Genomic DNA, 12,870 nt, shown 5'->3' on the forward strand with positions numbered 1-12,870 from the left:
CCCCAAACTCTTTTGTTTTGTTTTTTGTTTTTGTTTTTTTAGTTTTACAACTATGGACATGCTACACTATTGCTTCAAAAAAGTGTTGTAATATTTGTCATCTTTCAAGCTTTTCAAATTAAACAAACTTGAAAAGTGTGTTTGTTCTTTCTTTAAAATAATTGCACATGATTTGATGTTTTGTATACAGTGCATTGACATTTAGCTATTATGTGTGCCATGTTTTTTCATGCATCCGCATTGGTCAAGCTTTCAAGTATGTTTATGCTGAGTATGTGAACACATGGTTTTGTACAACTTTTTCCAGCTTTCCATGAACTCAGTCTTCTGTCCAGTTTCCGTCACACCAGGCTGGGTAAGATGGCAGCTGGTGGGTGGTATGGGTAGGGCAGGCTGGCGTGGCTGTGGAAGGCAGCGGTGGGCGGCAGTGAATGGGAAGAGTGGCTGTAGACGCCCAGAGCTCCTGGACTTTGAGAATACAAGTCGAAATGCTGATCAGACACAGGATTCTTTGAAAAATACAGATTCTCCTCTGTGGCACTAAACCTTTTCCCTTTCCTGTTCTTGCTGGACACTTTACGATTACGTGTCTGAATGCCTTCCTTCTTCATAGTCAGCGGTCTGTTCACCTGATGAGAAGGATTGAAATATTAGACACAGAACACAGAATCTGTGGCCAAATGGAATTGCATGAATAATAAACAACTGGTTGAAAAACTCCCTTACGGTGAAATGTTTTGAAAGAGTTTTCAAGAAAGAATATTTGTTTTTTTTGCACGCAATTCATACAACGAATTCATGCAAATCAAGTAACAGCACAAATGCGGGCAAAAATGTAGTGCTGGATGCAGTTTGCGAGCCGAAATTCCCGCTCTTGCAGTGCTAAGTCTAGAGTGACACAACGTTTTATATAAAAATGACACCCGTTTTACGTTTTAGTAAAAAAGTCATGTGAAATGAGTGAAGTTGCTCACATTGTGAAGCTTGAAATAGAGTCCGCAAGCGTTACACACAGGCTCGCCGCTGGCGTTGCGTCTCCACAGCGTGGTGGTGCTGGTCTGACAGTTCGCACACTGAGTTCCTGTTCGCTTACTGATGACCTACAGAAAGAGAATTATCATATAGCAGAAAGTCTATAGATCATATATAGATTAGTGTTCCAAATTTTGCTGTCAGAATGACACTTTTATTCAGCAAGGATATTTTAAACTGATCAAAAGTGACAGCAAAGACAGTTATAATGCTGCAAACTGTTCATATATTTGAAATACATGCTGTTCTTTTGAACTTTCTATTTATCAAAGAATCCAAATTGATCACTTTTTCCTCAAAAACATTGAGCAGCACAACAGTTTTCAACATTATCAGTAGCGGCAAATCAGCATATTAGAATGATTTCTGCAGGATCATGTGACAATATTGCTGAAAATTCAGCTTTGCATCACAGGAATAAATTACAGTTTAAAGTAATTTTCAAACAAATCACAGTTGTATTCAATTGTAATAATATTTCACTGTTTTATAGTTATTTTGATCGTCTTTTCTAAAGCTTTGTTCTCTTTATCAGTGTAGTGAGTGGTGTACCAGTCTCTTTTTGGGTCGGATGAGGGGTCTGTTCTGTCCGTTCATCTTGTGGTACAGTCCGCAGGCATTGCAGAGGTAATGTCCCGTTCCATCACGCCGCCACAGAGGGCTTGCAGTGGCCCCACAGTTCACACACTCATGCGGCTCTGCCACCACAAAAGATCCGAAATAATGTTTACACGTCACTGCCCAGCTTGATCAGAAACACACACTCAAAAATATCTTTAAGATTTCAATTTGAATGTATAATGAGAACTATTATTCTTTAGTTTTTTAGAAAACCGTTTATGTGCTGGTGATTTTTAAACATTTCAGAAACCAAAGTGCTGATCTGAAGAACCTTCAGAGTAACATCAAAGAACCATATAGCAGCTGAACCAAAGTCATCTTGTAGTTTACAGTAAAAACTGTAAATGATATTCCCAGAATTCCCTGTTTTTCATTGATTCATTCATCTTAGTTTTTATTGCCAGTTATGTACATTAGGGTTTTATGCTACATCTTATGTTAATTAATATTTATTGCATTATGTTAGTGTTAGTGTTTACCTCAGCCTGTAGAAAAGCTACTCATTACCAGCTGTATTGTTATGGTGGTTGTCAGTATATTATAAAGGTATAAAACAGATTTGAGTCATTTTAAATATGACTTCACATTTTTGAGTTTATTATTATTATAATTTAATAATTATAAATGTTGGGATGGAAATATTGTGTTGCGTTTGTTCGGATATTATAATGAAAAAAACAAACAAAAAAAAAAACAGAATGGCTCTAGTGAATGAAACATCATGAAAGTTTTGACTCTAGAACTGTTTCACTGCGGAAAAAACGATTGTATTTTTGTTTTTTCTAGTACAAATATCTAAACATTCTTAAACAATGATATATTTAATTGAGAAGGAAAATGACTTATAAAATATTAAGTCATTTTCTGAAAAAAAGAAAAAAAAGAGAAAAAAAAGCTTTTGGCTTAAACCAAAAAAGAAATTCTGCCAATGTGGTCAGATGAAAAACACACTTAATTCAAAAGAAAACAAGATGATCTTTCTGACCACATAGGCAGATCTTTTTTTCCAATTTTGAGCAAAAACCCAGTTCATTTTTGCCAATTTTATCCGAAAACAAAACGTAATATCTTTCAATTTATCCTGATTTAAGAATGTTCAGATATTTGTACTGGAAAACAGTGTTTTTACCCACAACTCCCGCACCACCCCACATTATCTGCCCGTTATGATGCTTCCTCACCTAAAGGTGGGAATTTCATCTTGCTGCATAATTTGGGTGAGAAGGACGAGGGTGTGTAGAGAAGCGAACTGCTGTAGTCCTGCGTCAAGCTCCCGTGGGGACTGTAGTGTGTTTTTAAAGAGTGTGTCTGCGCATACACGTCGCTCACTGAGGGGGGAAACACACCTCCAAACGCCTCCCCACCTCCAGGAGGACTCAGCCTCTCTCCTTTCACGCTCTCCTGCACACCGAAGGTCTCCTTTTGGTGCTGGATAGGGAAGTGAAGGGCAGAACGAGGCGGTCTGGCAGAGGAGAGAGCCGCGGAGCCCAGGAAGGAAGATGAGGACGTCTTAGAAAACGCACTGCTGTGCCAGGACGATGGGGATGATGGGAAGAGGTTGGTTAGAGTGGGGCTGTTAGAACTTTCCAGCCAGGACAGGTTTCCGAGGAATGGAGAGGAGTAAACCGGATACACTGAGGGAGAGAGGAAGGAAAGCTCAAGGAAAGTAACTGAAATCAAGTTTCTGGAGACAAATGAATCACTTTTACTTAAAACAGCCAACAACATTCTTTTTAGTGTAACTGGTCACAGCTAGGGTCATTTGTCCTTGTGAAAAGACAAAACACAGCCTTCAGCCATACATCTGAAATATAACCATTGCTGAAAATGTCAAACAACTTTAAAACTTGATTTTTAGGTGCATAAAAATGACTTTTTAAATACTGATGTAAAACTAAATGTGTAAACATTTTGAGTTTCACTCACCTTATGGCTTGAAACTTTGGCTTACATACAGGTCCTTCTCAAAAAATTAGCATATTGTGAAAAAGTTCATTATTTTCCATAATGTAATGATAAAAATTAAACTTTCATATATTTTAGATTCATTGCACACCAACTGAAATATTTCAGGTCTTTTATTGTTTTAATACTGATGATTTTGGCATACAGCTCATGAAAACCCAAAAATTCCTATCTCAAAAAATTAGCATATCATGAAAAAGTTCTCTAAACGAGCTATTAACCTAATCATCTGAATCAACTAATTACCTCTAAACACCTGCAAAAGATTCCTGAGGCTTTTAAAAACTCCCAGCCTGGTTCATTACTCAAAACTGCAATCATGGGTAAGACTGCCGACCTGACTGCTGTCCAGAAGGCCATCACTGACACCCTCAAGCGAGAGGGTAAGACACAGAAAGAAATTTCTGAATGAATAGGCTGTTCCCAGAGTGCTGTATCAAGGCACCTCAGTGGGAAGTCTGTGGGAAGGAAAAAGTGTGGCAAAAAACGCTGCACAACGAGAAGAGGTGACCGGACCCTGAGGAAGATTGTGGAGAAGGACCGATTCCAGACCTTGGGGGACCTGCGGAAGCAGTGGACTGAGTCTGGAGTAGAAACATCCAGAGCCACCGTGCACAGGCGTGTGCTTTTGAACCAGAAACAGCGGCAGAAGAGCCTGACCTGGGCTACAGAGAAGCAGCACTGGACTGTTGCTCAGTGGTCCAAAGTACTTTTTTTCGGATGAAAGCAAATTTTGCATGTCATTCGGAAATCAAGGTGCCAGAGTCTGGAGGAAGACTGGGGAGAAGGAAATGCCAAAATGCCTGAAGTCCAGTGTCAAGTACCCACAGTCAGTGATGGTCTGGGGTGCCATGTCAGCTGCTGGTGTTGGTCCACTGTGTTTTATCAAGGGCAGGGTCAATGCAGCTAGCTATCAGGAGATTTTGGAGCACTTCATGCTTCCATCTGCTGAAAAGCTTTATGGAGATGAAGATTTCGTTTTTCAGCACGACCTGGCACCTGCTCACAGTGCCAAAACCACTGGTAAATGGTTTACTGACCATGGTATTACTGTGCTCAATTGGCCTGCCAACTCTCCTGACCTGAACCCCATAGAGAATCTGTGGGATATTGTGAAGAGAAAGTTTAGAGACGCAAGACCCAACACTCTGGATGAGCTTAAGGCCGCTATCGAAGCATCCTGGGCCTCCATAACACCTCAGCAGTGCCACAGGCTGATTGCCTCCATGCCACGCCGCATTGAAGCAGTCATTTCTGCAAAAGGATTCCCGACCAAGTATTGAGTGCATAACTGAACATAATTATTTGAAGGTTCACTTTTTTTGTATTAAAAAACACTTTTCTTTTATTGGTCGGATGAAATATGCTAATTTTTTGAGATAGGAATTTTGGGTTTTCATGAGCTGTATGCCAAAATCATCAGTATTAAAACAATAAAAGACCTGAAATATTTCAGTTTTCAAATATTTCCAATGAATCTAAAATATATGAAAGTTTAATTTTTATCATTACATTATGGAAAATAATGAACTTTTTCACAATATGCAAATTTTTTGAGAAGGACCTGTATATTTTCTCTGTACTAGAGGGTCCTTGTTATGTTATTTATTTGCTTTTTACTTCATAGGACAGCACAGTACATTTTGGACATGTTAATACTACGGCATTGTTCTTAAAGTATCATGTAAATGCATTTATATTTATGCATTTAGCAGACACTTTTATCCAAAGCGACTTACAGTGCATTTAGGCTAACACTTTTTACCTAACATGTGTTCCCTGGGAATCAAACCCACAACCTTTTGCGCTGCTAACGTAATGCTCTACCACTGAGCCACAGGAACAGACATGAATAATGCTATCCCTGAAGTATGCATTAAATTACAGTAAAGACATTTATAATGTTACAACAAATTTCTGTTTTAAATAAATGCTGTATTTTGTTACTTTCTATTTATCAAACAATCCTGAAAATAGTAAGAGTAATGATGCTGAAAATTCAGCTTTGCATCCCAGAAATAATTTGCATTTCAACATATATTAAAAAAGAAAATAGTGATTTTTAAATTGAAATATTTCACAATATTACTGTTTTTACTGTATTTTTAATCAAATATGGTGCGAATAAGAGGCTTCTTTCAAAAAGGTTTAAAAATCTCACAGCGATTGGGTGAATGGTAGGTAGTGTATATCCAAGTAGCATGCGATACTGCCATAATACAGTGTGCTGTGTCCTGTACCTGGGCTGTTTTGAAAAGCTCCAGATGGACAGCCATGGACCGGGCTGCTGAACAAAGAGGGTAGGCTGCTGTAATCGGCATCAGTGCAGGGAAACATCGAACCCTCTTCAGTGTGGACCATATAGCTGGAGTCAGTTGGGTAAGAGGGCATCACCTCTGATGATACCATGGAGGAGGAAACCCAGCGAGCCTGTTCAACGGAGGTCTCCATGTCTGTCAGGAACTTTTTACACACACACACACACACACACACACACACACATATATATATATATATATATATATATATATATTCTGCAGTAGCATGTTAAAGTATAGTGCAATGAGGTTTTTTTTTTTTTTTAGCATTAAGTGTATCAGTTAAAGTCTAAACTATCATTTGTTTCAATAACTGCAATAGAATATCTTAAGTTAAAAGTTGTAGAAATTCATTTCAGAAAAACATTCTATATATCTTTGGAAATTAATCACAATAACATTTATTATATGTGCACAAGACCATATTTACATTTCAAATCATATTCTCCCAAAACCCATACTTTCACATTGCAAAGTGCATGACAAATCACAACAGCAATAACCGTATCGCTTGTCCATTTAACAGAAATGACATTTATAATCAATTTACATGATTAGCATCTCTTGCATTGTTTGCTTTGCTAATGTAGCTGTAGATATGGTAATGTGGATCTGATTGTAAAGTGGCATACCTGAGCTTATCTCTTCAGTCTTCAGGACAGGTGTCTGCGATGAAGATGTGCGCCGCTAATGTATCAGAACTTTATGTGTGAAGGTTTCTGTGCTCTGGCACTGTGGGTGAGACATGTGGGGACAGTGGGCGGAGCCAAAGACAGGTCAGCTTCAGCAAACGTGGTGCCTCATGAGTGCAAATGCACAAAAAAGTCTGGAAGTATCCCACATCAGTCTGGACTGCAAATGAGAATTACAAATATGCAAAGCCACAAAGAGTAAAATGTCCCAAATCAAACACTCAAGAGTAAATTCTCAAATATTTTCTTTATTATATATCTCAAATTAAATAACGTAAAATACAAAATAGAGAAATTAAACTTACAATATGAAAATTAATTCTGCCATCATTTACTCACTCTCATCTCTTTCCAAATTTCCAAAACATTCTCTGACAAGATATTTTAACAAGATATTAGCAAAGTATTTACAGTATTTATTTTGGTGTGAACTATCCCTTTAACTAAACTTGCTATGAATTCGATGAATTATAACCAATGTAAAAAAATCTTGATACAAGCAAAAGGGAAAGTGGAGCCAATAACAGATGCAAAGCGCAGCTTAATATGTAACACAAGTGGACAGTTGAGCGGATCGCACCGATGCAAATAGAGACAAATGCTGCAATCATTCTAAAGACATCCAGCCTGACCACAGGCACACAGAGAAGGGCTGTGGAAGTCATTTGTTAATCAAAGCGTACCGTTTTCTTTCCCATTGTTCAGAAGGGAAATTAGAGCGGTGAATGATGCGGTGTGTTAGAGAGTGTCTGTCATTCAGCTAAAAATATAAAGTATGACATTTTTAAAAGACCACAACAGAACAAAACTCCTGGTCTGGAGTTTATGTGCCCTGACTGCACTATCATGTCTATGTTAACAGAAGATTCACTGAAGTTACACTATTTGCCTCCACCTTTGAGGTTGTGTGAAATGATTCACCACTACGACTGAGTTAGTGGTCAAATTACTTAAGTGAAATTAAAAAAAGTAATTCAGTATTTAAGTACATAATCTAAGCTATAAAACAAGAACAGAACTGCTTTATGCACTATTAATAGAAACTCGTTGTTTGCATGTTCGGTGATAAGACTAATTTCCTTCACAGCTTTTCAACAATGTAACGACCATTTGAAAGGTAGAATTTTTTTTAGAATGAATATTATAAATGTCTTAACTGTCACTTTTGATCAATTTAATTTAATTAAAACTACAGTAGTAACCTGGCGATTTGTTCTTTGGTGCAAAACATGGTGCTGTGAAGAGTGTTGGCACTGAACTACATGACCAAACCTGTTCTGGTGCAACCATTACCATATAAAGTTCCACCTAACTGAATAAAACCTAAACCAGTTAATTTACACCAGCTGGTGTGATAAGGTTAATGGTTGTTGAGGAAAAAGGAAGAATCGTTTTGTTTTTTTCCATTCTCATTTTACAATTCCTCTGAAGTGGAGTAAGTAAAACAGCTTGAGATGATATCAAGTCAAATAGGCTACTCCTCTAGAATGTGTTCTGTAACCTACAGCATGTAATACAGTTAGACATGCCCTTTGAAAATTCACTAAAACTGAAACATTACATCATCTATTCCCGTATAATAGAGCATTATAAATAATTATCTGAATATTTCATTTTTTTCATCATCAACAAATGACAAATCATGCTTTAGTAAATCATAAGTCAAAATTCTGACATAAAAGACATTAAAAAAAGACATACAAATTTTGACTTTCATCTCATAAATATGACAATGTCTTAGTATGTCATAATTTTGAATTTTCATCCCATAACTGATTATTTCTTTATTAGAAATTTAATCATCACAAAAAAGTTACATATAGGCCATTTGAAAGTTTACTAAAAGTATACTCAAAACGGAAACATTATATAACCTCTAACCTGTATAACAGAGAATTTGAACATTTATTTATTTTTTCATCCTCAAGAAATGACAAAGCATGCTTTGGTAAATCATACTGACGAACAAAAATCATAATTGTGACAAATTGTGACTTTTTGTCATAATTATGGCTTTTTATGTATTGATTACTAATAATTGATCATTTCTTGAAAATATTTGATGGAATTTAAACATATCACAGAAAAATAAAGCTAAAAATGTTCAGTAAAAGTATATTCAGCAATACTGAAACATCATATAGCCTATTCCTGTATAACACAGCTTTATAACAATTTTTTCATTGTCCTTAAAAAATGAAATAAATGTGTATGACTTAATGGGCCACTTCCTGCTGTGAAACAAAGTACAAAGCCCTACATTTGTGCTCATACCGCTGTCATAAACAGCTCCGCGCATGTCTCTGGATCAGACTCGGGTCCACCAAGCTCTCGTGTAAAGGTCGATCCACTGTGAATTCATAAGGGGGTTGCATGCGCTGTCTGGAGTGCTTTCCTCCTCGCTGAGGGATGGGCAGCTCTGAGTGATGAGCCGGGAGAGGGTCTGTGAAGAAATACGGATGGAGCAAAGCCTGAGGAGAGAGACGGGACATTATGAGTCTTAGTCCATGTGCACGACTGAATGAACCTGCACAGAACTTCAAATGTGCACCTGTCTAGCGCTGATCCTCTGTTTGGACGGATAGACGAGGAACTTCTTCAGCAGGTCCACAGCTTGTGGTGACGTGTCCGGCACGATCTCCTCCAAAGGAATGGGGGGGTTTTCTTTAAACGTGATCTTATTGTAGTCCGGTAGTTCTGTTATTTCCTGGATCGAATCATCATAAGTAAAAACATTCACACACAGTTCACCCATTGCGTGTCATGTTGTTCTAATCTAATCTGTAATCAGGGCCGGTGTTCTGACAAATAATGCTACCTATCAGATTATGCTACCAACACTGTCTTACTGTAAGGGTAGGTTTAGGGTTGGGGTAGCTGAACATGTTAATAAAGCCTCACACCTTATAAATATCATGCTGGAAGCATCGAATATATCGAATTATGCTCTGTTTTAATGGGAGGTAGCAAAATCTGACAGGGTAGCACAAATCGTCGGCTTCAAAATGAATTTTGCCTAAGGCCTCCCAATGTCTAGAACCGGCCCTGACTGTAATGATGAACAGGCATAGCGAATGTAAATGAGAGCTCACTGGCCAAACTTTCTGGTTGGGGGTTCCCAGCACTCGTAACACACAGCACAACTGCTCAATGTCATTCTCTCCGGGGAAAAGTGGAGAGTTGTTCAACAGCTCCCCAAAAATACAGCCCACTGCCCTGAAACAAGCAAGAGAAGACACACAGACACACCTGCTGAGCGTAGAATAGGTACTACTGCCATCTAGTGGACACGTGAGGAAAGAGAAAGTTCACAAAATTGACTTTTAACTAGCATCAATATATCGGCCTTAATGCTCATTTGAATACGATTTTTACTCATAACATTATGGAATTTAGTTTGATTTAACTATTTTGGTACAATCCATCTGAATTAATTTCCAAAAAATCGAAAACAGACAAAATCGTATTTTCACATAAAGCCACAGTAATTCCATAATACATTGGATTATTCTTAGAGAAATTATCATTAATTGTAAAATGGATAGAAATAGATAAAACAGCATTTATAATAAACGCTGAAATATTACATTAAAAAAAGTTTTATTCCACAATTTCTTACCAGAGATCAACTCCTTCATCATATTTCCGGGCACCATACAAAAGTTCTGGCGCTCTGTACCATCTGAAACACAGCACAACAAATATTTTTAGTCATATGTGACCCCGGACCACAAAACCAGTGATAAGGGTCTTTTTTTTAAATTATTATTATTATTGAGATCTATACATAATCTGAAAGCCGAATAAATAACCTCTACATTAATGTATGGTCTGTTAGGATATGGCACTATTTGGCCGAGATACAACTATTTGAAAATCTGGAATCTGAGGGTGCAAAAAAATCTAAATATTGAGAAAAAGTTGTCCAAATGAAGTCCTTAACCATGCATATTACTAATCAAAAATTAAGTTTTGATATATTTACGGTAGGAAATTTACAAAATATCTTCATGGAACATAATCTTTACTTAACATCTTAATGATTCTTGGCATAAAAGAAAAATCGATCATTTTGACTCATACAATGTATTTTTGGCTATAGTCACACTATGCTGTAGCTGAAACTCACTGCTAGGACCAATGTAGCTCAATGCTAGCATGACAGAAGCTCTAGTAAATGATCACCTGGTGGCCACCTGGTGGCTGTACAGACGATCTCCTTCATTGGAAAAGAGCCTGGCCAGACCGAAGTCAGCGATCTTCAGGTGACCCGTGGAGCTGATTAGAAGGTTTGCAGGCTTCAGATCCTGTGAAGCACATATATAGCACCGATCACAGCGAAGGACAAATGTAATGGAGTCAGGAACACAGTCTCACCCGGTGCATGATGGAGTTCTCGTGGCAGAAAGCCACTCCTTTCAGCAGCATCATCATGTAACCTTTGACCTGGGACGCGGTGAGAGGACGCTGGGAATTCCGAAGGACTTCTGATAGATCTGACAACATGTACTCAAACACCAGCACAAAGCCCGTGCCGTGGGGGAAGACGTCCTTCAGCTTCACCACCTACAGAGATGATCAAAATATGAATAAAATCATGAGAGCAAATAATGAAACTATAAATAATGTCTGTGTGGATCCCCAGTTTTTAAATAACCCAATTCTGCCACAAAGAATCATGCTTTGGTAAATCAAAATGGCATAAAAAGTCACAATTTTTATCATTTCAACCTTCCGTTATAGTTTTGACTTTCATCTTATAAATATGATTTTTTTGTCATTATGACAGAGTGTCATAATTTCAACTATTCATCTCATAATTGTGACCTAGTGTGTCACAGTTTCAACTTTTATCAATGACTTTTCATCATTTCACCTTAGCATGTTGTATTTATGTATATATCATAACTTAGAATGTCATCATTTTGACTTTTCATCTCATACATATTACTTTTTTGTCATAATTATGCCATGGTTTTTCATAGTTAAGACCGATAATTCTTATGTTATAATATTGACTTTCATCTCATAAAATATCATGTAATAAATAATAACATTTAATCTCATAAATAAACCCCTTCGCCTCATAAACGACTGACATGACTCTGTAAGTCATAATTTTAACTTCTCATCTCAGAATTTTTTTTTTCAATTTAAATTGAGACTTTTTGCCATAATTTTGATTTTCATAAATCATAACTTTCATCTCATAAATGACTGTCATGACTTAGTATGTCAATTTCAACATTTCATCTTATAATTATGACTTCATATCTCACAACTGACTGTCATAATTTAGGCTTTTATGAAACAATTTTGACTTTGATCTCATAATCATAATGACTTAGTAGTATGTCATAATTTTGACTTTTAGTGGTCAGTATCTCTCACATATTGGTTGTTTTTGACTTGCATTTCACATAATTTTCATTCCATCTCTTCAATCTTGCAGGGCTTTGATTTCTCGCAGGGCCTGGTTCGGAATCCCATCTTCAAGTAAGTGGTCAGTATCTCTCACATATTGGTTGTCCTCGATCTCTTGCAGGGCTTTGATTTCTCGCAGGGCCTGGTTCGGAATCCCATCTTCAAGTCTTCGCAGAGCTACTTTTTTCAAAGCCACCGTCTCTCCAGTCTGAAAATACACAGATAGCGCAGTGCTCAGCTTTTATAACCAAGCTATTGTCATTTACACGGGATTACAGTCCAGTCGTACCTCGATGTGTTTGGCTTTGAAAACAATTCCGTGAGCTCCTTCCCCGATCCTGCCCAGAATACTGTACTGATCCATTCCAGACGTTAGCGGGCTAACGAAGCAGAAATGTGTCTTTGATTCCCATTCACGCACTGCCAAGTATTCAGCAGAGCAACTGTGTTAAACAGAACAAAATATTAAAACAAAACTAGAGGAAAACAGTTCCTAGCGGGATTGTTTCGAAGTGATTGTCTGTGGTAAAGATCCGACGATGCTCCGCTGAGGCGAATAGCAGTTACTATGGAGATCGTTTATATACGGCAAGCGAACGAAGACAAAATTTGTTTTGAAACAACCACGTATTGATTTACTCTAATCAACCATAAAGATAAAAACGGAAAAACCATATGTTTCTAACAAAAACGTACATTTATGTAGTATTAGTATGATTTGTTTAGATTTTTTTAACGGCTCTGGTATAAACAGGGATATGTCAGCTGGCACCTGTTACTTTTCTCAGCGCTGGTCTGAACGGACCAATCACAATCGA

General features: G+C 37.5%; 2 protein-coding genes across 2 annotated transcripts; both read right to left on the reverse strand.

The window, feature by feature from the left end:
- Positions 1–211: 211 nt before the first annotated feature.
- LOC109065364 (GATA-binding factor 2-like) lies at positions 212–6,820 on the reverse strand. The gene is made up of 6 exons (XM_042729323.1): positions 6,569–6,820; positions 5,859–6,081; positions 2,835–3,287; positions 1,585–1,730; positions 975–1,100; positions 212–629 (listed from the first exon to the last, which is right to left on the reverse strand). Exons 2-6 carry the CDS (start codon positions 6,067–6,069, stop codon positions 342–344), a joined length of 1,224 nt encoding a protein of 407 aa, XP_042585257.1. The 5' UTR covers positions 6,070–6,081; positions 6,569–6,820; the 3' UTR covers positions 212–341.
- Positions 6,821–6,860: 40 nt separating this feature from the next.
- cdk20 (cyclin-dependent kinase 20) lies at positions 6,861–12,638 on the reverse strand. Its single transcript, XM_019115960.2, has 8 exons — positions 12,342–12,638; positions 12,147–12,260; positions 11,006–11,194; positions 10,814–10,935; positions 10,248–10,310; positions 9,721–9,844; positions 9,180–9,335; positions 6,861–9,099 (listed from the first exon to the last, which is right to left on the reverse strand). The coding sequence occupies exons 1-8, from the start codon at positions 12,414–12,416 to the stop codon at positions 8,908–8,910; spliced, it is 1,035 nt and encodes a 344-aa protein (XP_018971505.2). The 5' UTR covers positions 12,417–12,638; the 3' UTR covers positions 6,861–8,907.
- Positions 12,639–12,870: the final 232 nt, after the last annotated feature.

The sequence above is a fragment of the Cyprinus carpio genome, chromosome B8 (genome assembly GCF_018340385.1).
Source record: "Cyprinus carpio isolate SPL01 chromosome B8, ASM1834038v1, whole genome shotgun sequence".
In the NCBI taxonomy this organism is placed as follows: domain Eukaryota; kingdom Metazoa; phylum Chordata; class Actinopteri; order Cypriniformes; family Cyprinidae; genus Cyprinus; species Cyprinus carpio.

Excerpts from the sequence above, each read along its gene's own strand:
- cdk20 (XM_019115960.2), bottom strand. The coding sequence starts at position 12,416 with ATGGATCAGTACAGTATTCTGGGCAGGATCGGGGAAGGAGCTCACGGA. Across the intron at positions 10,311-10,813 it reads AGCCACCAGGTGGCCACCAG|ATGGTACAGAGCGCCAGAAC; the intron begins GTGATCATTTAC and ends GCTGTGTTTCAG. Across the intron at positions 9,845-10,247 it reads GATGAAGGAGTTGATCTCTG|GGCAGTGGGCTGTATTTTTG; the intron begins GTAAGAAATTGT and ends TGCTTGTTTCAG.
- LOC109065364 (XM_042729323.1), bottom strand. The coding sequence starts at position 6,069 with ATGGAGACCTCCGTTGAACAGGCTCGCTGGGTTTCCTCCTCCATGGTA. Across the intron at positions 3,288-5,858 it reads AGCTTTTCAAAACAGCCCAG|TGTATCCGGTTTACTCCTCT; the intron begins GTACAGGACACA and ends TCTCTCCCTCAG. Across the intron at positions 1,731-2,834 it reads GATGAAATTCCCACCTTTAG|AGCCGCATGAGTGTGTGAAC; the intron begins GTGAGGAAGCAT and ends TTGTGGTGGCAG.